The 24,775-nt window shown below is 37.3% G+C and overlaps 1 protein-coding gene and 1 long non-coding RNA gene across 4 annotated transcripts in view; one reads left to right on the top strand and one right to left on the bottom strand.

Annotated features, from left to right (window-relative positions):
• CDH13 (cadherin 13) overlaps positions 1 to 24,775 on the top strand; it is a 433,086-nt gene that overhangs the window by 401,871 nt on the left and 6,440 nt on the right. For 2 of the 3 annotated variants that reach the window (XM_052685882.1, XM_052685883.1), the window contains 2 exons: positions 11,244 to 11,477; positions 12,004 to 12,219. In XM_052685882.1, the coding sequence (XP_052541842.1) occupies positions 11,244 to 11,477; positions 12,004 to 12,219 (450 nt within the window). Of the gene's footprint in view, positions 1 to 11,243; positions 11,478 to 12,003; positions 14,292 to 24,775 lie in introns of those variants that run through there. The other variant, XM_052685881.1, reaches the window with a different exon arrangement.
• Positions 5 to 20,702, bottom strand: LOC128082071 (uncharacterized). The gene is made up of 3 exons (XR_008207537.1): positions 20,632 to 20,702; positions 20,203 to 20,324; positions 5 to 130 (listed from the first exon to the last, which is right to left on the bottom strand). It is a non-coding gene; the product is annotated as an uncharacterized LOC128082071 (long non-coding RNA).

Below are 24,775 nucleotides of genomic sequence, written 5' to 3'. Positions count from 1 at the left end.
GAGTAACTGCTATGGATTATATTCACTAAATATATAACTGTATTTCTGTTTGAAAGCTCCTCTTGGGAAAGGTACACATGCATATGATTAAGCACTTTGTTAGCTGGCCATCTGAAGATACAAGAGATCACTGCAATAACAAAGAAAAAACATCAAATTCAGAATAACTTTGATTTAAGGTTACATCTCAAATGTTTACTCCTTTGCTGAGATCTCAATAAGAGATGCAAATAGTATGTGAATATTCTTGGAAAGTAATAAATTGTCTTTATCAGAGTTAATTTCTTCATAATATTTGAGCAGTTAGTAAGCCTAAGGCATCTTAGTTCCAATAACAACTTGTCCCTGATATGCTGAATTCTATTCTATTCAATGCAGTGACAATGGCAATAAAAACGTAAGTAAAAACCCTTGTTAAAGTGCAATATTTTTAAAATATTATGAGGATTAAAGTTCCTTCTGTCAAATATAATCAGAATTAAACTACCTAGTGAAAATTCAGTAAGCGACTTTTGTAGCATAAAGAAAAGAGAAAATCGTGAACATTTTTGCAAATCTCCAGAGCTAACGGCACCAAATAAATAACAGATTTGTCCGTAATAGAACAGCTAATATGGTAACGTTTCCTCACAGCTGCAGCTGGTTGAGTCCTGGTGATGAATTGCAAAATGTTCTTTTTAGGACAGTAATTCTATATTTTTGTAACCACATGACTCAGGGAACATTTACAGGGACTGATGGGTTGGGGGGGAGGAAAAAAATAAGTATCTCCTTAAATATAAAAGATAAAAACTCTGCTGACACGATGATTTCCTTATCATTCATACACATACTTTTGCTATGGAAATTTCCCTAGAAAAATGTAGCACTAAACTTATTCTGTTTTTAACTTGCTATCAAATAAAGAAGTTTAAAACGCATCTTAAAATATGGCACACCAGGAAATATCACCTTAGGATGAAAGTAACATTCCAGGATAATATTACTGAGGGATTATGAAAAGAACAAAGTTTCACATGTTTTAAAGGTGAAGTCAAATGCCCTCAACAAGAAGAGGTGGAACACTCAACTATAAAATGTTGATTACTACTTACTGTGAGAATCAGTCTGTATGAAGATGGATTTTCCTTACTTTTGGGTAGATGTTTATCTTACTCTCAGCACAGTAATGCTCATTACTCAGCCATTCTAAAGCAGGAGCCTTATTGCTCAGTGAACCCTCTTCATTCCCAGAACTTTTTCCATGCTAGAAAAACAAGAAGAGGAAGAGGTGTGTAAAAGGTACTCTACACAGCAGAGCAAGAGACGATGTGGTAACATGGGTTGGACATAAAGGAATTGTGTTCAGCTGACATACTGAGTCAGCATCTAATTCTAGCAGCTGTTGTGTTTATTTCTAATTTGGTAGTCCTGTTAGCACAGGAGCTAATCTACTCCACATTATTGACTTATTTAATGAAGTAATTAGAAACCACATGTGTGCATTTAGTACCGGCATGCTAAGGTGCCAATACTGGTCATTCAAACATGATGTTTACTGTGCTGTGTGTCTGTGAGCTGTGTGCTGATTATTTTTTTTTTAATGGTATTTATAATGTGGCAAGATTCTAAAATGAAATAAAAATTTGGACATTGGTCCTTGCAAAAGGACCTTAGTCCAACATTAAAAGAAGAAATTATTTTCTGCTAGTATTCATGGCATATAGAATGTATTAACTGCAGAAGGGATTCTGTTATCCATCATACTCCATCGCTGCCTGTTTTTCAAATCACCACACACTGCAATCTTATTTCAGCTGTAGAGGCAGCTGAAGGCAAAACTCATGGTGATACTTTTTCTTCACCTTCCACTGATACCAGTGGAGAAGCTGTTACTGGATGCATCAGGCACTGACTGCTGATATTGCCCCTCAGGGCAGGGGGCAAGTGGTGGGGTGTTTTTCTGTTGAGTAAAATGTTTGAGATTTCAGCCAGAAGTAAAAACAGGAGCTTCATAGTTGTGGTTCTTTATATAAATCCATCACATCTCTATCTCTTTCAGTAAATCACATAAGCTTGCTTTATGTGTAGGACAGTAAACATGAGAGAATTATTAGAAAATGGAGTCATTCAAGTGCAGAAAATAATACAGTTATTTATTGTATTCTTTTTGAACTTGATACTGTCATGCAATGAACTGAAGAGAAATTTAGCTAAGTATGAACTATATTAGATCTGCTCTACACAGTTCCTATACGTTCCCAAACATAATTTAAACAATGAGTATGAGCACATTTGATGGACACAGTATTAATTTCATAGATAATAAAGTTTGACCTTTTATTGAGGGAAATTTCACGGTAAAAACTTTTTGGAATGAATATCCTAATTTGCTCTGTACTTCTGATTTCAGTAAAGGTCAAGGTAGTGTCGTTAGAATTTGAAAACTCTTTATTAAAGACTTGTGTGGACACAGAGTCTCTGGTCTATTAAAGAAGAAATTAAATAATGGTAGGAAATATCATGAAGCAGAGTTAACACACTGATGTGTCATGAACTGTGTTTAATCTGAGAATGAGCTCATAAGAGGACAAAGTCAGGTTTATGCAAACTTGGTTTCATTCAATCTAATCGGTGGTTATCAGGATTAAGAAAAGTGCCAACAGTGATGAATAAAGGAAACAAAATGGTCACCGTTCTAACCACTAAAAACAATGCAATATCATAAAGTACAATTATTGGGAGTATATGTATAAACAACGCATATATGGGCAATAAATCACTTGAGTTTGAGATACCTGCTTGGATCAGACCTTCCAGGTGATTTGCTGTGTAATTATGTTGTACAAATCTCGTTACATTCTGGAGCATTTGAGGTGACTCTCATAAAGCATAATACCCATATGTTTTTCTCATAAAGGCTGTCATGCTAAAAACTCTCTTGGAATTGTCCTTTTTCAACTGTATTCTGAGAGTCTGGCTCACAATTTGGGGGGTGGGAGGGGAGGAAAAAAGGAAAAGTTTAAAATTTAGAATTGTCTGGAAAATATGTAACAGGTTAAAAAAGCTGAGTAATGTTTTACACCTTTTTTTTTGAGAGAGAGAAAAAGGAATAGTAATATAGATCCAAACAGTTTTCTCTGAAGTCAATGAGCAGTATTACTGCAGAGGAATTGTATGCCCCAGTTAATGTTCCAATTATATAAATTCTCCAGGTCTATAGAAGAACTTTGATTACTTTTGTTTGCTTGATATATGGAAAGCCACCTGTGCTGGTCAGGTAGGACAGCTGCTGGTGAGAAATGTGGAAATGCCAATATGCAATCTTACTGGCTCATTTAAATACTGATAGCAACTGCAGTTTCCCATGACACTGTGGCAGGGTACAGCCTGCACAAAGCCAGGCAGCAGTGCTTTCCCACTGAGACACAAACTCTGGTGTCCTGCTGGTGAGCCAGCTTCTCCCCTGCTATTCTCATCACCAGGGGTCTACTGAGGAAAAAAATTGGGAATAGAAGTATTTGTGCTATGTTAAACATAGAAGAGGGCAAATGTCATTAAAAATTGTGTTACCTGTTCCGTATGTTAAAGATACTCAGTTCAGAGTTTACAATTTAAACTGATACAACTTTAATCACAGCAGTAATCCATGAGTGAAAGCCACCTTTTTCTTTTCCAAAAGTGTCTTGCTCTCCTTGTGACATCACCATCCCCAAGTTGCACTGGCCAGTGCAAGGATTTTGCTTCATGCTGAGGCCAGTTGTTCATGTATAAACTAGGTAGCTGAGTTGCACTGCTTCAATTTCTCTGTTCCTCATTGAAAGGAAAATGAGAAGGAGGTGAGTCAGGATCTAATTTTCACCTCTTTCCTTGTTTCCAAGGACCATCTGAAATACTTTCAAGCATTCATTGTGCAGTTCTTGATACTCTTAATCATTAGAAGGAAAAATTGTCATTCTGTAGCATGTGTAATGAACAGAAACAGACAACAGCTAGAAAATAATTGAGTGACAAAGAGATGTGTCACCATTTGCAAATAGAATTTTTCTTTACATGTACCTAACCTGTCTTCTTGCTTCATGATGTACATAATTAAATTACCACAGATTGATTCCGCCTAAAACATGCTATTTTTGAAGAAATCAGGCAATTAGTTGCCATAGCAACCCAATTAAGCCGGTTTTATACTCCTTATCTTAATTGCTGTATTAATTGAGAAGAGAAAATAAACGGGGTACTTATCCTTTTCTTGCCATTTTAAATTTCAGCAAAATATGAATTGCACGCAAAATATTGTTTTAATTTGTCATCATGGACTCATGATTAGGAAAAGAAATTAGAATGCTGAAAACAGTATTTAAGACGGATGGCATATGTCAGTAGCAATTTGATATGCTGAAAGAGCTGTGCTCTTGTGAAATGTAATTACTCAAAAATAGGATCTGCATATTTTGTCTGAGTGAATGAACGAAGCACTGCAACTTTCAAAAACTATTTTATGTTCTGGAAAAAAGAAATCGATATGTCAATGCGTATTTTTAAAACAGGAAATTTCAACTTCATGGGAAATTCGGGACCTCTTCCATAGAAAATGTCAGTATGTGGCATTCATAAGGCCAGATTTCAAGTATGTCAGACTCTGAGCAGCACACCCAAATCTTGGTATTTTCCCACTCTATTGGTTCCATTTACTTTTCTTGAACCGTTAATGGAGTTCAGCTGGAACACAAAACATAATGGAACAGGGCTGTCTGAATGGGATTTATGCCTGCAGTGCGAGTGCCTGCTGCCAGATCACCTCATATGCACACACTGTCTGATGCGAAGCACGGTGTATGGAGGAAGAAAAGAAACAGGAGAGAGCAGACTCCAAAACTTCAGTTTAGATTTTCATGGCAGTATCATTAGAGAGCACGAAGCATTGTTTCTCACAATCTGTATTTGAAGTGAACTTAGAGAGAGCCTAAAACACAGCCTGTGTCCACATAGCCTGGCTTTGTGAATTTCTGAAATGCTCCTTTTGTTCCTTGTTCTCCTCCATCTTGCTCTATTAAGTAGAAGGGAACAGCTTCTCCTTTAGGCAAATGTGAAGCTGAAAGTAGAGAAACTGGTAAAAAATAAATCCACGTCCAAGTGAAGATCTTAGGCAGTCCGACATTTTACAGTTAGTTACATAGGAGTAAAATGAAGGGAGTTCTGTAGGTGCCATTGCGAATGTTGAAATTGACCTTCGTATGATTATGATTCAGATGTGGTTTACAAAAGTTTGAAGTGCTTTATTCATGAGGGGGCAGAGGAAATGTAATTGTGCCAGAGATTAGAGAACTCGCATTCTCAAAGGCTTTTTTTTAGGCTCAAACATGAAGAAAAATTGTTCTTGCTGTAACTGATCAAACAGTTCATTCCACCTTCTCATTTTGTATCTCTGCAACTGTTAGCCCACAGAAAAGTCTCAGCAGGTAAAAGAAGTTGGAATGGAGCTTTGTGGGTTATGTAAATGGTAATGCAAGTGGATTAAAAACCACTGCTAAATGCTAGACCATAAATATTCTAGTAAAACTGAGAGCAAATGAGTTTCCATTCTGTCAGTCTGAGAAAGAAGGCTATATGGCAGTGATACCCTACATGCCTGGCAGAGGACAAACTGCTTGCCTGAGGAATTAAATGGCCTTGTAATTTTTGCATCATGACATAGAAGGACATAGATAACATGTATTAATTTGATGGTGCTGGGAGCTTAATTTAATAAGAAGAATTGAGTGCACAACTCTTTTTACCATTCATAACGACCATGTGAGAAGTGACAGTTCATTCCTCCTACATTATTCCTAAAAGCTGTTCTAGCTTCTAGCAGTACTGTGCCTTAAATCTGTGTAGCTGATGGATTCTTTAAACTGGTTGAATTTTCTGTGGAAATGTAATATTTTTTTTAAAGTGTAATAATTGAAATTAAATTCATTTCATTTCCTGAATGTTTTTAATTGTCAACTGTACTGCAAAGGCATTTACACATCAATATTCCTTTGTGGTAATGACCAAGATACAAAACATCAGTGTTCTAAGTACAGAATATTTCACATCTTTAACTTTTCATGCCATTGGGTGAACTTTAGCCTAAAGTTAAGTGAATACATGCAGTTGCATACCTTAATGTTTTCAGGTTTGTGTCTGGGGTTTTTCTTGTTAGTCAATTACCAGTCCTTTGTTCCTTAGCTGCGCCACTGAACAAATCATACTATTTACAAGTAAATTGATTTTCATCTAATTTAGTCAAAGCTAATTTTCCACATTGCACGTGGAAAAGTTTTTTGTGTGTGTGTTTGATAATACTTCCTTCTTCCTTGTGCCACTTGTTCTAGTTTAGATCAAATTTGGTGTCAAAAAAGAAAAAGAAAAGAAAAAGAGTTAAACGAGAAAGGTTTTCCTAAATTAAATGAATTCCAATTAGCTGAAAAATATTATTCTCCTTTTTTTTTTTTTTTTTTTTTTTTAAGCTTATAAAATCCTTTTAATCTACAAATAACCAAACCAAAACTGTATATATGCATATGTCAGATTTGCCAAAGAGGGATAAAAACAAACAAACAAAAAAAACCCCAGAGAATTCAGAAAGCTCAGAGAAAGGCAGGATGGGAAATACTGGTTTAAATATTTTAGAGGCTTAGTGACTACAGATTATCATTTTAAGCAGCCGTGTTCAAGTAGTTGTTTTACCTGGGTATATTCTCAGAATGTTTAAGGAATATCCATTTCTCACTTTTAAGGATAATCTAAACTTACTGCAATCTCAAATGTCAAAAAATGTTCATTTTCTGAATCCTGAATATGTTTTGAATGTTTGTAAAAGGCAGTTAGGGTAATATAGTCTGTATTTCTTGGTATTTGAAAATTGGAAAAGGAAAGCTGCAAAAAAAAAAAAAAAAAAAAAAAAAAAAAAAAAAGACTAAGTCTTCATGACTTTATTCTTCTTTCTGGTGCACATAAACAGCACTTTCCATCTTAAAAATAATCAGCCAATTTAGAGCAATATTTCTCACTTGTTTCTGGGAGTACAGGCTGGCAAGTTAGTGCAGATGCATGACCACGTTTATCTACTGCATGTCCAGCACTAGCAGACTGATGTGGCCGGGATGCTGAGGCAGCAAGTGGTAAATTCCCCAAACCTTACTTAGCATCAAGTGAAACAACTGTATGAAGTCACAGCAGTCCAAGGAAAGTCACCATTTTGAGTTGCCATCGCATAAAGCCAACTTTCACATCAGTGATTTGATGCTTTGTAGTTATTAGCATCTTCACTGACTGAATGCTTCCACTGATCTGTCTCCACAAAGTGTGGTGAGACAATTAAACATGACTGTGGATTTTATTAATACAGTGTGCTATCTTTTGTGATACTAACTGTAGGAAGACCTGTAGAAACGCAGGCGTTTACACAGTGCCACAAAATAGGATGCTCTGCAGGCAACCTGCAGTCGCTTCCTGACTTTTCCTTCGGATAGCCCCAAAATGAAGTCCTTGACTTTCACTTTTAGTGGGTTTTGGTTTCAGGTATGTCTAGCACAGTAGGAAAGTCTCACCTTTGTGTGGTGTTAGTCAACTCTGTGTTTCTGCTCCCACTTCAAATACATTGAAGTAGCTGGTATTGAAAGGTACACTGATAAAGAACTTCTTAATTCAGTTTCCAATCGGTATGAATATTGGCTTTAATTTCATAAAACACAACTCGGCAGTATTAGAAATCTGTACACAGCATCACATTTCTGTTTAGAAACTAAAGAGGAACATGAAATGGCTCTGTACGTCCATAAAATGTTATGCTTGGATTAAATGAATCATCAGCCATTCAACCACAATTACTTGTTAGACGTGCCATTTTATGCAAGTCTTGACACTTAAGAGAAATGTCATCTTAATCCATGGTCATCGTTGTTCATAATTGGTATCTTTTAAGAATCTGACTGCCTGATTTGCAGTCTTATTTGAATAGTTAGATGTCTAAATGCCATCATTGTTCCTGTGGGAACTTTCTGGAGCAATACTGAGTTTCAGTTTTCAAGTTTCTTGGCCAGGTTTTTCTTCAGAGTGCTTATAATTTAAGACATCACTAATAATTCTAATGTGATTCTGGGCAGCTCTTCATTATGATACAAGTACGTAGAATTACAGAACTGTGCTATTTCTTTTGATACTGTTTTTTAAAAACGAAGCCAGCAATATGGCCATTTATACTGATAGTACTGAAATCCACTTAAACATCGACATCTTCTGGTAACAGCCTTTTGCATTACAGATTCTAGGTCACAGACAATAGATCCCAGCATATCTTACACTTGTCTCTAACTCTTGAAATAGAACTATTTTTGTGTTGGTCTATTTTTTTCCTTGTTGCATCTTACAGCATTACTAGCTATTGCCTAACCAAGGACTGCTATCAGATTTTTGTGTGGCCTAATGCTAGGAGATGAAGAAATTAACAATCCCAGTGCAAATCAAGTAAGTGTAACATAGATTTCCAACTGCATCACAATCTAAGATGAATCTGTACATTTTTAGTGTTGGCCATCAAATTTTTAGCCCCACAGACCTTAATAAGCTTGATAGCTCTTACATCACCATCTCAAGATTACTCAATAAAGATCTCATTTATGACCCAGATTATTAAAATCAGGATTCAATAGCAAGTGCTGATTTTCTTCCATTGTGAAATTAGCTATCCTTCAGTCTGTTTTAGCAGCTTTTATATGTGAGTGATGAGTAATGTGATGACATTTCATTCATATGTATGCCAGAGTATATCCACAGCTATTCCACTTGTGGAATGCATAGCAGGAGTTTGAAATTTTTCTCTGTTCCAAATGACTCTTAAGTACCTAAAAGTTCCAAGTATTCATTTTCACCAGGAATGATCAATTCAGTGACAAAATGGGAACCAAGCTCTTCTGAAAGGATATTCCTGAGGGTTACTGGACTGAGCCCTTTGTGTCTTGGTTTACCCATTAATTCTCATTTCAGCTGCAAAGTTTTACTGTGAGAATTAGTTCTATTTCAGGATTGAAATATGCTGAAGAAATCTTTCATTTCAAAACTAGAGCTGTCTAGAGATCATGGGATTTTTTGAGTGTTTCTTATTTCAAAAGAATAATACTGTCACATTTATAAAAGTCATATATTCCCAGTGGATATATTGCGACCGTATTTCCTTGATTCTTTTTTGTTGTTGTTGTTGCATTTTTTATGACGTGTGTTAACAAGCATCAGCTTATGACCTTGACATTTGCTTATTTTTCTTTTGGAAGTCTTCATAAATCAGCAAAAGATTTTGTTTAAATCATTAGAAATAAAACAGCCACAGAATAAGTCATTGAAATGGACAGAAGCAATTTCCTTCCTCCCTATTTGTGCAGAATAGTTGACTGGCCCATGAGCCATATGAAGATAGGGAAACATTAACGTGGCAGAGAAAATGCAGTCGTATCTGCATTTGACAAAATAACAGTACATTCATAATGCTGTTGGCTTCTTAATTTCAAAAGGCGGATTTTAATATTACTGACTTCAGAGAAAGATAAGAAGGACAGTGCATACGACATTATCAGTCCAGTGTGGAAATAATGCATTCAAAATTAAAGACAGCAGTTTAATTAAGCGCATGAAAGGCTGGCTTTTATGATCATATTTCAAATACTCGAATGTCTTTTCATCCATTCTGCTGTGTGACTTTACTTAATAATATATCAAGAACAAAAAATGTATTGGAGCCTTTCTGCAAATTCAATTAGTCCAATAAAAAGCGAAAAATAATTTCTTTTTCATTAAAAAGAACTCAATCCTAACCCTTCCGATGACAAAGTGAGAGATGAGTGAGAGGGAAAGCTGAAGAACTATGAAAATTCTGCCTTTGTTATGCATTTATGTGCGCATGAAACAGATGAAGTGTCACCATCAGTATCATTTGTTACTGAAAGGACTAATTGCACACTGTTACAGTTAGTAGTTTATCAGATCCAGACCACAAGGTATTTACTGCTCTCTTAGGATGCACTCTTGGTGCAGGAGCAATTCTGTAGTTCATTGGGCTGCATGTGGAAGTGCTAAACGTCAAACTACCATGACATGCTGCACTGGTGCTTTACAGGTTAAGTACAACCTGTTCAATTCTTTCTACCTGCTGAGGGTTTACAGCTGTGGCAAGTGCAGAGATCATAGATGGTGTGTTGTAAGCCAGTAAAATGAGCATCACAAAATGACCCTTCAGTAAGTGCAGCATTTCAAATGGGAAATTATTAGACATGGTAAACTATACAGGAGGAAATGTGCATTTAGAAAAAACTGAGATCTGTCAAAATGATCTGTAAGGGGATCTATAACAAATAAGATACTGCGTTTTAGAGTGGAAGCAGTAGGTTACTGGCTCAGCTATGGCACACACCTGTAGTGACTGAAAGCTATTAGTACTTGCCAGATCCTCTCTGACCTCCCTGGAATGAGGTGCTAGCATCAGTTTGGCTCCCAGTGGGCAGCTGTCCCTTTTGCAAACACTGCCAGTGCTGCAGCTGGTTTGCCAGTCACAGCCTCAGCACAAATGTTTGTAGTGTATCATGGTGGGTAAAGAGCAGCCTCACCTCTGATGATGGCTCCTACAGGTTGTGGCTGAGACAGGCTGGCAGATAATTTGAGAAACTGAAACTCCACCACTGACACAGGGTGGCTCAGGGTAAACAAAAAAATCACATTTTTCTGGAGTTGCTTGCTGATACAACCACAACAAGTTGCAGCTTGTTCCACGCTGACGTAACTAAATGGGGGCCTAGATAAGGGTTACTGAGGAACAATCTGCTCCTGTTCTACTTATGCGTCCCACTATACAAATTGTCTCACCTCTTCTGTCATTTTTCCTCCTATTTTTCTCATCCTTAGTTCTTTTAATACCGCACTGTCTATGCAGGAGATATTTCCCACTATGATTCTCTCAGTATGCATTTATGAACAGATTGTCCCAGATATCTATTCATGTCCTAATCTCATTTTGACTTCAAAATACTCTTCTTAGAATAATTGTCCATACTGTGGAGAAACAGACAGACTGCCTTTTGAAAATATAGTAACAATTTACAACATTAACTCTTCAATTTTAAAAGCAATAATTCTCATGTGACAGAAGAAAGATGTATAAAAATTATTTTCCACAGCATCCATGCAGGCACAAATATGATAAATGTTTATGGAAGGATGATTTAATAAACTCTTGTTTGCTCTTCATATAGGTAACCCTCCTGCTACAGGTACAGGAACTTTGCACATCACCTTGGAGGACGTCAATGACAATGTCCCATCCCTGTACCCAACACTGGCAAAAGTCTGTGATGACGCTAAAGATCTCAGAGTAGTGGTACTAGGAGCATCAGACAAAGACCTCCATCCCAATACAGATCCATTTAAATTTGAACTGAGTAAGCAATCTGGCCCAGAAAAGTTGTGGAGAATCACAAAGCTTAACAGTAAGTCCTTTACTTTTATTTTTCATGATTTATTCCTTCTGCCTCTGCACGCTCACCTGGGCAGCAGATCTGTGGATCTGAAGATGCATTATTTGCCTTCCCTGCCTTTTCAGTCAAACTGGGGAAGTAATTAAACAGCTTCACCTGTGTTTCCTTCCAAGAAGGGATTTTTCCTTTGGCAAATAGATAAATTCTTCTCTCTTATATTGGTTTGGGCATGACATGCCTTAGCATTTGATTGGTATATTTGTTTCTACAGTAATTTCTGCCAATAATCTGCAGACCAAATAATGTATTTAAACAAAAGGGACTCTTGAAAGTCGTTGAGTTCTGAACACCTGAAAGAATTTCTGTAACTGCCTGTTCTTACTTCACATGCAATTCAATTCTCTAAACTTTCCTTAGAGTACTCATTTTCCTTTTAATTTCCATGTGTAACTATGGCATGTCTGATACTGTTTACAAATGCTTCTTCTTAGCCAAATGACCAATATTTGACTATTTCTCTCCTCCTTATCCTTTGCAGATACTCATGCCCAGGTTGTCCTGCTTCAAAACCTGAAAAAGGCCAATTACAACATCCCAATCTCAGTGACAGATTCTGGAAAACCACCTCTGACCAACAACACAGAACTGAAATTACAAGTGTGTTCCTGCAAGAAATCCAGAATGGACTGCAGTGCAAGTGATGCCCTTCATATCAGCATGACTCTTATCCTTCTTTCACTCTTCAGTTTGTTCTGTAAGTCTTTTTCTTAAGTGTAAGCAATGAACGTTATTTATCTGCTTGTTTTTGCGCTATAAGAAACCTTACCAAGAGAGAAGTTAACTTTATTTTTTCCCTGAGGAAGATGCTGTACAGAAGTAGGAGGGGAGGGATTTTTCACAGTCAAAAAATAGCAACAAATGCCGGGTTGTCAAATTAAGAAATAGAAGCAATAATTCTAGGAAGAATCAAAGAGAACTAAAGCTAGCATATGATAAACTAAGAAGTACCAGCTGTAGTAACAGATTTCTGAGATGCTTTCTTTCATCTCTCCCCACTTGAATTCAATTCAAAAACAGAAACTGGAGATTAAAAGGTGTTCTTGTAACAATAGCTGTTCTGGGTCACCATGAAAATGAGTACCGTCTGCTTCAATCTATTTGTCCGTAAAGTGTGCAAGCAATTGGAACATAAGGAACTTATTCAAGGTTCTGGGCTTAGAGACACTTAAACTGATAACCAGAATAGCAAGTCTGTGTTGAGGGAGAGAGAACTGATGCAGAAAGGAAGCTTCTGCTGCTTTAGAGAAAGCTTTCTAAAAGTCTTATGAAATTCCTAATCTGAATTAGGAGTTAAAAAAAGAAATGCCCAAATGACTGAAAGAGTAGGAATTGAAACTACAGAATTCTAACATCTAACCTAGATGTGTCCCTGGCTTGCTTTGTAACAGTTTTCAGCAAGTTTTTAACACGCTTTTATTTCAAGTTCCTTATCTGCTGAAAAGGAATTGCTCTATCCTATAGCTACGGTAGAAAATCTATTATTCAAGGACTATTACCATCAGATAATGTTAGTAAAATGCATTGTATGGTGAATTAACTCCCAAGCCCTGGTGAAAGGCCTTATATTCTTGACGAAGTACAGTCTACCATTAGGCAGAGACAGAGGCCAAGACAGTTTACAGACCTGAGGCTTTGTGCATGCTTGATTACGTATCTTCTCAGGTGGATTTTTCCTATAGTATATTACTTTTATCTCAGAAGGTTAGCATGAAGGTTATTGTGAGAGAACTAGCTAATGTTTGTGATGCTCTCTGAAGATGAAAAGGACTATGTAAATGCTAAGTGAAAATTCCCATTCTTCTAATCAGCAGCATCTGGCTTTGGTTCAGTTATTCTGGGTTTAGTCAACTAGAAACAAATGCAGACTTCAGCTGTTAGAAGTAATATGTTAGAAATATGTGACAGTACATGACAGCGTTGCATCAGTGATATAAAGATGCAGCCCATTGCTTCAAATGCATTCTCATTACCTCGTCGTAAATGTTGCTGTTGCAGTACTAAACATGACTTTCATCACTGGGCTAACGTTCCTGGACATGATTTGTACTTGAACTTTATTTACATTATTGCATCAGCTCACACTATAAGGTAGAGAAAAGCATTTTGCTTTTGAAAGCATTCATGTTGCTGTTTTCTAGTCCCCGTTTATATTAAGCGATTAAAAAGCAGTTTGAGGTTTTGTAAGCTGCTCTTTTTGACTACAGATCTTCTCCAGCTGAACTGTAGGCAGAATGTTGGCCCCTATGATCAGAATGGTGCACAGTGCTCAGACTGCTAAAGGGATTCCCCCTCCTACTGTAAAAGAATAAGTAGCGCTGAATTGTATTGACGTGTCCGCACAGTTTCCTAGTGCAATGAGCCTCTTCACAACCTTCGAGTTGTAATTTTAATCCAAGAGTGGAGTAAGGTTCTGTACATAATCTTCCAGCAGTTTGTTCAGTGCTGTGCACGGTCTGTTTCCTGAGAAAAACCAAAACAGGGATGGGACGTGGCAGGTGAGTTGAAGGGACAAGGAGGGAAGGATCTCCTTGAGACAGAAGATGGTTGGTACGTTGTTTTCGATGATGCATATGAGAGCATTAATTCTCTAGTTAGGCTTCAGCATAGAGAGACCTAACTCTTGTTGCAGGACTGCATTATTTTTTTGCTAAAATTTACACCACATAGTTGTCTGTTTTGGGTTCATCCAGTTATACAGGGAGGCCAGTACTCCATGTCTGCTTCAGTCATCTTGTCATGCTTGTGCAAAGCCAGCAAGCATAGCAATTATTTTTCTTAGGTATAGATGACTAGATGGAGACATGAAAGAATGGTGCCAGGAGCCAGTTTAAATAATGTGGTTCTGTATTTGAACTTGTATAAAATGTGCTGATATCACTGCATTTCAAAATCATTTTCTGACACAGTTCTTTTATAACTGTGATTAGTTCCATCACAATGTTTTGTCTAGTCCAAATATTTATCAGAGTAATCAAAGATTACGATGCCATAAAAACAAAAAGAACTTTAGTGCTTATTGAACAGATGAAATATCCCATTTCTAGTGGTAACTTATGGGTTTAATTTTTGGAAAAGCCCTTATGAGGCTCAGTTTGCTCCCACTGTTTATCTTTTATGAGGCTCTTGTTCCTAGGAGGTAAATCCTTCAGTCAAACGAACTTTGTTATTTGTGCCAAAGTATGTCTTTTTGTATTTGACATCTGGTGTGAGGATAGATAGCCCCATGAAAGAGCTGTTCATGGTGGAAGTGCCCTGCATGAATCTCCTCCCTATACAAAACATATTGGTATTATCATTTAAATGGTACGGTTATTATCTATGCTTGGAATATGTGCTTCTTTTGTAAGACACGGAAGAAGACATATGTAGCAGATTTCTGAAGTAACTGAGCATAGAACTGAAGAGTCTGATTAAAACTGTAATGCATGCAAAAAGTACCACCTATTCTGTAGCCACCCACAAAAAGTACCACCTATTCTGTAGCCACCCACAGTGCTCAGTATCCTGAGGGATAATGAGATACAGACTACAGAGGTGCCCAGAAGCCCTTGGAAAGGTAAATGTACTTCAAACGAGAAAAGCTTAGGAGCTCTTCTCAGCCTAGATAGGAAATGCAGGATACTGAAGTATATGGGCAGTGTATGTTGTTATTCCAGAACAAAACAATAGGACATTTGATGGTATTAAAAGATGGCAGATACAGAGTAGATTGGGGGGTGGGAGGGAAGGCATCTTTGTATACTGTGCACTTACACTAACATAATATTTCTGAGAGTTGCTGAACTGAAGCTGGCAAGACATATTGTTGGCAGATACAGGACTGTCCAAAGTTATAATAGTTAATGCTAATAAATATTGGAAAGAATATTAAATCTCCTGTCATTACTGCAGGCACCATGTTTCAAACAAGACTTAGTGTAACAGCATCTTGTCCTTTGTCAGCTTTTCCTAGCTGCAGCTGCAGATAAGATAGGACCAATTTGTTTCAGATACAATTTAGAATTTTAGTAATTCTAGAGTAATAGATATAGAAATAGTAATATTCTTTAGTAATAATAGAGTGAGGAAAAAGAACAGATAGGGTTCAAATGTGTTTCCTAGTGAAAGAAAAGGACTACATAAATCAGTTGCTTGAGCAGGAGAAAAAGAAGGTAGGATATGGAGCAGGTCTGGTGCTGGATCTGAGGCTGTCCATGTTGTTCCTTACTGCTGTACTGTCTCAGTTGTTGGTCTGGTTGTTTGGGTGTTTGTTTTTAATGTGTAGTGTTCTTTTTGGTTTTGGTAATATGACTGGTGGACTACAAAGGTACAAGTTAACTTGAACATAACAAGCAAAATATTCCATTACTATGAAGAGAAAATAAGGTTAGAGGCTGGGGGGGAAGTACTGCTATGAAGAAATCACATGAGCTGCAAGTCTCTGCACTGGAATTAATTTGCTAAACTGAGGGTGAAAGGCCTCAGGTGTGCTGAAAAAGAGGAGACTTACACAGATGTCAGTGCTGTGATTGCAGACATGCCTTAAAGGCACTCCTGAATCTAACTAACTTACTATTAATTGCCCTAACTTGTCCTCTTTTAATGCCTACCCTCTCTTACCATAGTATTTTTCTGATTTGAAGAATACAGTGATAATGTCAACAGACAAAATGTTTGGTTTTTCTTCTTTGGAAGTCAGTTTTGGTATTAAGTCAGTCATTACAAACTTTAAATGGTATTAGCAGAGCTGAATTTATCTGAACATAGAGCTAGAACTGCAGCGTTCTCTTTGTTAGTTCGTTTCTCAAAGCAATAGAAGCACCATCTGTATCTCTTGTACAACCTATGTTATTTCATGCAGGAACATCAAGTGATTCAAGACTGAAGCAATGCATTCTTGAATGGCATGAGACTAAAACAAACCACAAGAAGTTTCAAATGGAAAAGACTTTTAAGATCACAGATCTTTCAATTTGCAAGCCTATTCTGAAACCTGCAGATTCACTTTTCAGCCTATACTGTGTGTTAGTTGGCTGAGTTTTAGACAATCACACAGTACAGTTAATTCTTTTACAGTGGAACCTTCTGCCCACTCCTCCCCCTGCCTCAAAAAAAAAATTCCCATTCCACATAGTGCATCCATCACATGGGTACCTAAAGTAGTAGCTAATTAATCCTACCCAAATAATTAAAAAAATACACTGATTGAGTTCCAGGGCTATGGAGCAAGAGAAGGATGGTTTGAGGGTAAAGGGAGGGTAGTCTGTCTTGATAAGAGTCTCACTTGTAACACAGACATTTGTGCCCAGTCTTCTAATTTCCCTGCAGGTGTACTCTGTATTGTTGTGCATTGGGCTTTGGGAGCCCACCTAAAGTTAATGGAGCTTGAAATGGCACAGAAGTCCATATGTACATATATAATTGGAGAGAGGATGTTTATATACCTACTCATGTAGATATGACAAATAGGAATACCTTCAAATTATACATAAACATATTTAAAATGTACTTAATGAGATTAAATTTTACTGAGTCAATTAGGTGGGAAATGGTGTTTTATGCATATTTTAAACCATCCAAACATGTTCTAGAAGTATAGCTTTGGAAAAAAAAAAAAAAAAAACAAACTACTACACTTTAGAAGCTGTGTGTATAGAATGTAGAACAGAAAAATATTACCAGCAAATACAGCTACTTCACTAAAAGCTGTAATACTGTTCGTGATGGTCATTCTGTAGACATGAAATGAACATTTAAAGAGATTAGTCTGATTGACCATTCAGTGGCATGAATTCAAATGAATGTTCTATGTTTTCATTTGCTCAGTAGGAACCATTGATATATAATAGTTTGTTTCTTTTCAGAAGAGCTTCTTAACATCAGCTAAATGTGTTCTGGAGTGGACTATGACTGAAAACTAGAACTGAACAGATGCCCACTTCTTTTTTTTTCCTGTCTGCAATAGCAGCTACACTTTTTGTTGTTGTTTTTTAATTTCTTTTAACTATCATCTGTTTCCTCTGAAAGTTCCCTACCTCATCACATCCCAACACCTCACATCCTCTGCATGCTTATGGCTTGCTATTTACCTGTATGTGACATTGACTGTGCCTAAGGGTTAGATGGTGTTGCTCTTCCTCCTCCTGCTCTGGAGTATTTCAGACCTACATCTTAAAACCCTGTGTTATCCATACACACAATATCTATGTGTCATTGGTTAGTATTCACAATTGTCCCGCTTACAAATTCCTCTTCAAATTTTTTGATACAAAGCCTGGTAAATTTCAGTGTAGCCAAACTTGACAGTTTTCTTTTTATTTCTTCTCTTTCATGGCTTCAAAGCATACTATTTTCCACTCATTATTATTCTTGCTTAATAAGAGTTTCTTTTAGATGTTTCTTTTAGTATTTCAAGCTGGGGTTAGGATACACCTGCAGAACGTGTCTGGACTATCTAAGTTCATGTTCAACTTATAGTAAACTAACCTGTGGTGCTGTGGAAGTTGAGATCTGACTGCCTAAACAGTTACACGTTGCCTACAAGGTTGCATAGGTGGTTTTCTTTAATGCAATTTATTTTCAGTATACATACAAAAAATTAGACTTGTTCAACATTACTATTTCAAAACTGTACTTACTTCACTTGCTGCATATTTTCAACTGTTCAGCTAAATTGATCAGATTAGAGCATCACAAAATGTATTTCCAGACTGCAGGTAATCACCTCTCTACTTCTTTTGCTTTTAGTGAACTGGCAAAGAAAGGAAGTTTGTTTGCTCTTATTTAAGCAAAGGTGACATAGTTCAAGAAAAGCATCCAGCTAAAATCATACTTTAAAAAAAAACAAACAAACATTGACAACATCTTAGTTGCTGTATCACAGAATTTACTGCACCGTCACCCCCAATAAGATGCATGAAATCCAAGCCAAATAGGAATTGTGCAAGATAAACATAATTCTGCACTAAATAACAGAATAAGACATGCTTCTAGAACTTCAAAGCAAATGTAACTAGCCTCTTAGTTAATGAACCTTTCTCTCAGATAAATGCTTGTTAGTACTACACATGCACATACATTTTGTGTGTCACAAGGGCAACCCAGTGCAAAGTTAGTGAATGTGAATACATGACAAGGAGAAGCAGAAAGAGGGATTCAGTAGTGAGCAAGGCTCTGAGCAAGGCTCATGTGAGAAGTTACAAGAGTTAAGACTGCTTTGGTGTAAAATCAGTGCTGTTCCACATCTGCCTGTATAGTATTATTACAAGTTAGTGTGTGAGACTCCAGGAAGTATCAGCTGCTGGTGTCAAACAGATACCCTTTGAAAATGACTTCTGCCTAAGCAACCTTTTCCCCTGTGCAAGCTGATTAGTTTGGACTGGCATGTTTCTCCCCAGCCTTGCCCATTTTGGCTAATTGCATGGCACATGCAAGGATTTTAGCACTGAAGTTCAATACTGACATTGATATATGAGCGCCTGCTGGAGCTTTGAACAGAATTACAAGGTACTCATTCCACAAACACAGCACTAATACATACAGTGTTTTTCCAATCATTAAGAATTTTGGAATCAGAGGAGATAATTGGATTCCCACTTATGTTTGACATTACAAGTGCAAGTTTTCAGGATGAACTCATCTACTTTGTAAAAATGTCTATAGTTCTATTACTGTTCAGTGAGATTATAAATTTGCTCTAGCCACAAGCATATTAAAAATGGATTTCTTAATTGCTCAAGTAAGATTGTACGTTATCTGTCTAAGGACAGCACTTACGGCCTTCCTAATTCAATGAGATTTGGCATGAAGATCCCTGTCATTCTCTCAGAAGACAATTTCCAGGAAGTCACAAGTAGCGACCACTGGAATTTGTCATTTCCATCAACATACAGTCATATCTTGGAAGAGGCCACAGGGGAATGTATCTACTTAATAATTATTGTATAGAAATGTACAGTATAATATACTTTAACAGCATGTGATGCAAACACTGATGCTACTGGTGTTGAAATTCACCTGTGTCAAATCAACCAGTGATGTACATGAAAACTACTTCTGTTTTTCTAAGTTCTACATGAAAGCTATATTAATAACTGTGTATCTAATTAATGCCCTTTTATAGATGCTAAAGTCAGGAAAGAAGTACCTGAATGTTGATTAACTGCCTAATCAGAAACATAGTTCTGATCTCTTCTACCATTTTTCCATTACCCCTTTAACATTACTGAGGTTTCGATAAAGTCCATGATGTAATGCAGACTTCTAATTAAGCAAAGATTAATGTAATATTTCTGATGAGAAGGTAATTAAAGGAAATCTGAAGAAATGGAGCATGCCTGACTTGAACTTCAGACTCCAGCTGTGTTAACTTTCTTCATTATGTTAAATGAAAATTAAAGGATGAATACATCGTGGGTGAAGTTCACTCCTTCACAGAGGGTCACCATGAAACTTAAATGCTTTTAACTTTTATAAGGTTTAAACTGCAATTTAAGAAGCACAGTCTGTGTAATGGGATAGGTGGAAGGGAGTGATAACTCTGGACTCATGAGGTACACATCTTTCAAAGCCTTCAGATTAATCAACTGTCTTTTTTTTTTTCATACAAATCAGCATAAGGGATAAATCTTAAATTAGTCCACTGTGGAGTAGACAGGTGGCCACAGTAATTGAAGAAATCAATATTATAGACACTTACCTTGTATTAGTTGACTTCCTCCTCTTTCAACTTTCAAAGCAATTCGGTATCCAAAACCCTGTGACTAGATGATTCAAGATTTCAGTCCTGTGAAGCCTGCCACCAACTTCAACTCTTTTAACCTTTCAAACACAATCTACATCAGTTGATTTTAGTAGGAATAAAAAGGGTATTTTTTTTTTCCATCTTACCATCATGAATCTCCCTACTCCAAACTGCATACTTATTTCTATAGCATTATAATTCTGTATTCCAATAGCATTATAATACTCCAACAAAGCAAGCACAGTCTTCCAGTGCTGAAGTGTTAATGCCAACAAACACCATTCATTCATGATAATGAGCAATGCTTTTATTTTATCTGAGACATGTTAACCATAACAGTAGTAATTGAGACAGCATGCACATAACTGAAGATTCCATCATTACCTCACTATTTGGCTGTTTTATCTTAAAAGGAACATAGCTGAATGCCTCTCTCAGGTGTAGAATAGGTAAAGTAGAGACCTGTGTGATTAAAAATGGGGACAATCACATTAGAGGCTTCAGTGAGAGTGATTTCTGGGGAAAATGAGTTCTATATAGTTATGTTAGCTTTATGCTGCCTGTGCATTCCCCAAGTACTCTTAAGGCAGAGCAGGTTGGCTGTTGGCAATGTAAGAACATGATGCATGTGCCATCTTTCTGGCTTTCCTATCTGCAGCTATACACAGCAAATCATTTCTTGTTTTTAAGGTGATTTCTGTCTACCTACAACACATGACATGTACTTATTCTTAAGAACAACTACAGATACACTGGTGGTATTTACTTATGATACTAATAAAATAATTACTAAGCGTTGGTATGCAGATCCAACCTGCCAGGTATGGGCTTACCAAGCACTGAGTCCATAAAGGAGCTAGTTAGCATAGATTAACAAACATGCTCCTTGTACGCAATGTTGCACATTTTATGCTCATAGTGTTCCTTAAATATCAGCATCTTTTATGTGCTGTTGCCAGCTACAAACTGTAAATCATGTGTGGCATAAAATAGACAAGGAAAAAAAAGAAAATAATTTTGAAGTCTGTGAGTAAACAGCTGAAGCCTATAGCCTTTAGATTGGCTGTTTAGGTATGAGAATCAAGAACTAACATTAATAATTTGGCAGCCTTTATGTATTTCTAGAACTTTCATTTGGTTTCTCATCATTGGCAAAATAAAGAAAACAGCAAGCAAAAAAACCTACCATTCCTATACAGAAAACAATGATGAATGCTGGCAATCCAGCTGATTTGAAATATGGATCAGATTCTTGATCGTATTTGCAGAGAATCTGTAGTAGAGCAGTTATGTTATTTCAGTAAATCTGCTTATATTTGTCAGTGAGTTTTCTGCACAACACTTTGGTCAATCTTGATTTCTGTAGATTTTGTATTAAGGGAGATACTGGCCAGAACGCTTGTCCAATATCACCTGATATGACTATATGTGAACATCTTTAGGTAATAAGTTTGTGACTGATAAGCTCTGATATTAACCACAGAAACTAAAAGTCAGTCTAACTTCAGTATTGGCTGCAAGCAATTCTGTATCACCGTTGTGTGCAGTAGAAAGAACAGAGATGGATCTGGTCTTGAATATTCTTATTGGACCTATCAAAGTTGAGTATCTACAGAAATTTTAAAGCCCATATTTCTGAATATTGAAGCTACTTTAAAAATACAAAAGCAAAATGTATGTACTAACCTTCCAAAACCACGTTTAGAATAAACTGTTTCAATAAACTTCTGTTAAGGCTGGTGAAAGCGCTGAGCTGAGTTCACAGCAGGCTTGGCACCCTTTGCAAACGTCACAGTTTTTGTTGATGTGTCAGTCAAAGGAGGTGTTAAGGAGAAAAGCATTGATGCTTGCAGGGAGCTCCTCCTACTACACAGGAAAGCCTGGAAACAAAAGCATGAAAATGTTTCCTTTGAAACAACGGCAACAAAAGTTGGTATCACTGACGATGAATAAGAAAAACCATTCACACAGGAATGATCAATGAACATGCCAACAGGAAGAAACCATGAAGGAGTTACAGTAACAGAGGCATCAGTGACAGAGTAGGAAAATGCTCTGTACAGCAACAGACTGGCAGGATATGAAGCACAGTACCTTGAATTTGTCAAGGGCTGTGAAAAGATGTTGCAAACCTGCTAACCAAGCAGAGCCTGGATAGATTTTAGCTGTTTGGATGGCTAGAGACAGCCCTTTGGGATGATGTGTGAGAAGGAATTCTCTAGATTAAGACATAACCTAAATACACAGACCTAAGAAGGAGATCCTGTGACAAAAATGCTCTCTGGTCTGTCTCAGTTTTTAAGCTTGAATAAGAGGCAGGGTGATGGTGTTGTCCAGAGCAAGCAAAGAGAGAAAAAGAAGGGGAGTGCTTTAGGGTAAAGATTTAAGAGCTCAGTTTTAGCTGTGCAGAGCTGTCAGCTAAGCATCAGAAGGGTATTCTGAGCCAGAGGTCAACGTTTTAGTCTAAACAAAGAAAAAAAATGCAGAAAATGCAAGATGTCTGAACTTCCAGCACTGAAGTAACCACTGAACACGTATGGATGGTGTCACAGAAAAGTGAAGACAAAATGTGGAAAGAAAAGGTTTCCCCAGAAACCAGGGATGGAAGGATTATAACAGAAGGACATGCAGAAGTGATTTAAGATGCCATGGGAAGATGAGAAAAAGGTGTCATCACGGGAGCCAAAGGAAGCATCAGATTTCCAGGCATGTAATTCAATGTATCAAGAGAGCTGGCAGGTCAAAAAGGACAAGAAAAGTTGAGGCAGGGATTAGAGTGCTTCAAGATGTGAGGAAGAAAAGAGTGAGGATGGTGTTTGGAGAAGCAAGCAGAGAGAACCAAAAGTATATTGTGTGTATGTGTATGTATATGTGGGAGAGAAGGAAGGTAGCCTTCAACTAGTACAAGAAAAGAAAACCACATAGCTAAAGCTGAATGAGCTAGTTTTAATATATAGTTTATTCAGGAAAGACAAGATGTGTGATAAGGTACTAACATTCATTATATCTAACAACACGATGTAAAATATACATGCTTTTCTTGAGGTCTGCTCATAAGTCAACATATATTGCCCTTTATTTACAAGCTGTTGGTGAAGCAGTCACTGGCTGCTTGAATGTGTGTGATACTTATAAATTCCTTGCTGACAAATTTCTCAGAAGTTTTAGCCTATGGACTATACAGAAATTCAGTGCTACAGCTGCTATTCATTCATCACATACAAGTGCATGTCCTTAGCAGAGAGACCTCCAGGGATTCAGAGTAGCTTTGCTGATTCAAAAGTTAGTGTTATTTCTTTTGAGTCAGGCTCGAACAAAAGCCCTTTAATGATGATAAACTTCACTGCAGCATAGAAATACTACTTTTCAGCAATCGAAGTCCTGAACTTAGGCTTTCCGCTATCCCAAGAGAAAAAGCCATTTATGAGAATCTAGCAGCAGCCAATCCCCAGTCCAAATGCATTCAAACTTTGGCACTCGTGCTTACAAAGTTCCAATACAGAAGTCTGGGTTCTAATTCTGCGGCCAGACATTTTCTTTGTGCAACAAAACCCCATGTCAAGCAGTTTCAGATTTTATCCTGCTTGGAAATCTCAGTGGCACTTCTCGCTTCAGTGATTCCCACCCATCAGTCCCTCTGTGGATTATTATGTTTGTTTAATTTGCTCTACTGACCTTTGTTTAAGAGAACTGAGGAAGGACGGGCTGCTGTGTGCTCTCCAGGTGTTTGTCTTGCTGCACAGCCAATCTGGACAGGCTCCGCCCTAGGTGGAAGAATTTAATGTTTAAGTCAGTTCAAATAATGCTAAAACAATTAGAAGAAACAAAAGGTAAAAGAGCCTTATCAATAATTATATTAAGCTTTATTTGCCCCAAAAGGAGAAGCAAATGTGTGAAGATTACAAGCTGACATATCATAATGACCACTGTGGTACTGTTTTTCCTGCATCTGTGACAGAATTACAGGTATCTCTTCATTTAAGAGTAAAATGCAACATGTACTAGACAAACATTTCGCATTTCCTGAGTATGTGTCAGTTTTGATGTGCATATCTGACTTGTCAAAGTCATCCACCCATCAGCAGACAGCTGTTCAGCCATTTCCAGGAAGGCAGGGCTCATCACACACAACTAACTTGGGAATGCAAATGGCATCCCTCTATGTCCTTCCCCCAGCTCTTACTGAGAAATGTGATGTCAAAGAGTAAGGGATACCCTGGGCTCAGCTGTCCTGGCTGTGGTCCTCCTAGCACCTTGTGCGCTGCAGACGCTCACTGGCAGGGCAGCCTGAGAAACCGGAAAAGCCTTCACGCTGTGTAAGCACTGTTCTGTAACAATTATAACACAATTGATTTTGTTTTCAGTGCTGTTTTGATCACAGATCCAAAACATACCATTGTACTAGCTGCTGTAATGCCACCCCAGCCAAAGCCAGAACAACCAATAAACCAACAGTGTGCCATCAGAAATTGTACTTGTTTGAGAGGAGCCACACCAGCATCAATACCAGGCAAGCTCTAAGCTGAGC

Source organism: Tympanuchus pallidicinctus, unplaced genomic scaffold, assembly GCF_026119805.1.
Source record: "Tympanuchus pallidicinctus isolate F22 unplaced genomic scaffold, pur_lepc_1.0 scaffold22, whole genome shotgun sequence".
NCBI lineage: Eukaryota > Metazoa > Chordata > Aves > Galliformes > Phasianidae > Tympanuchus > Tympanuchus pallidicinctus.
Note: the sequence above shows the minus strand (reverse complement) of the source record. Positions and strands in the feature narration are given on the sequence as shown.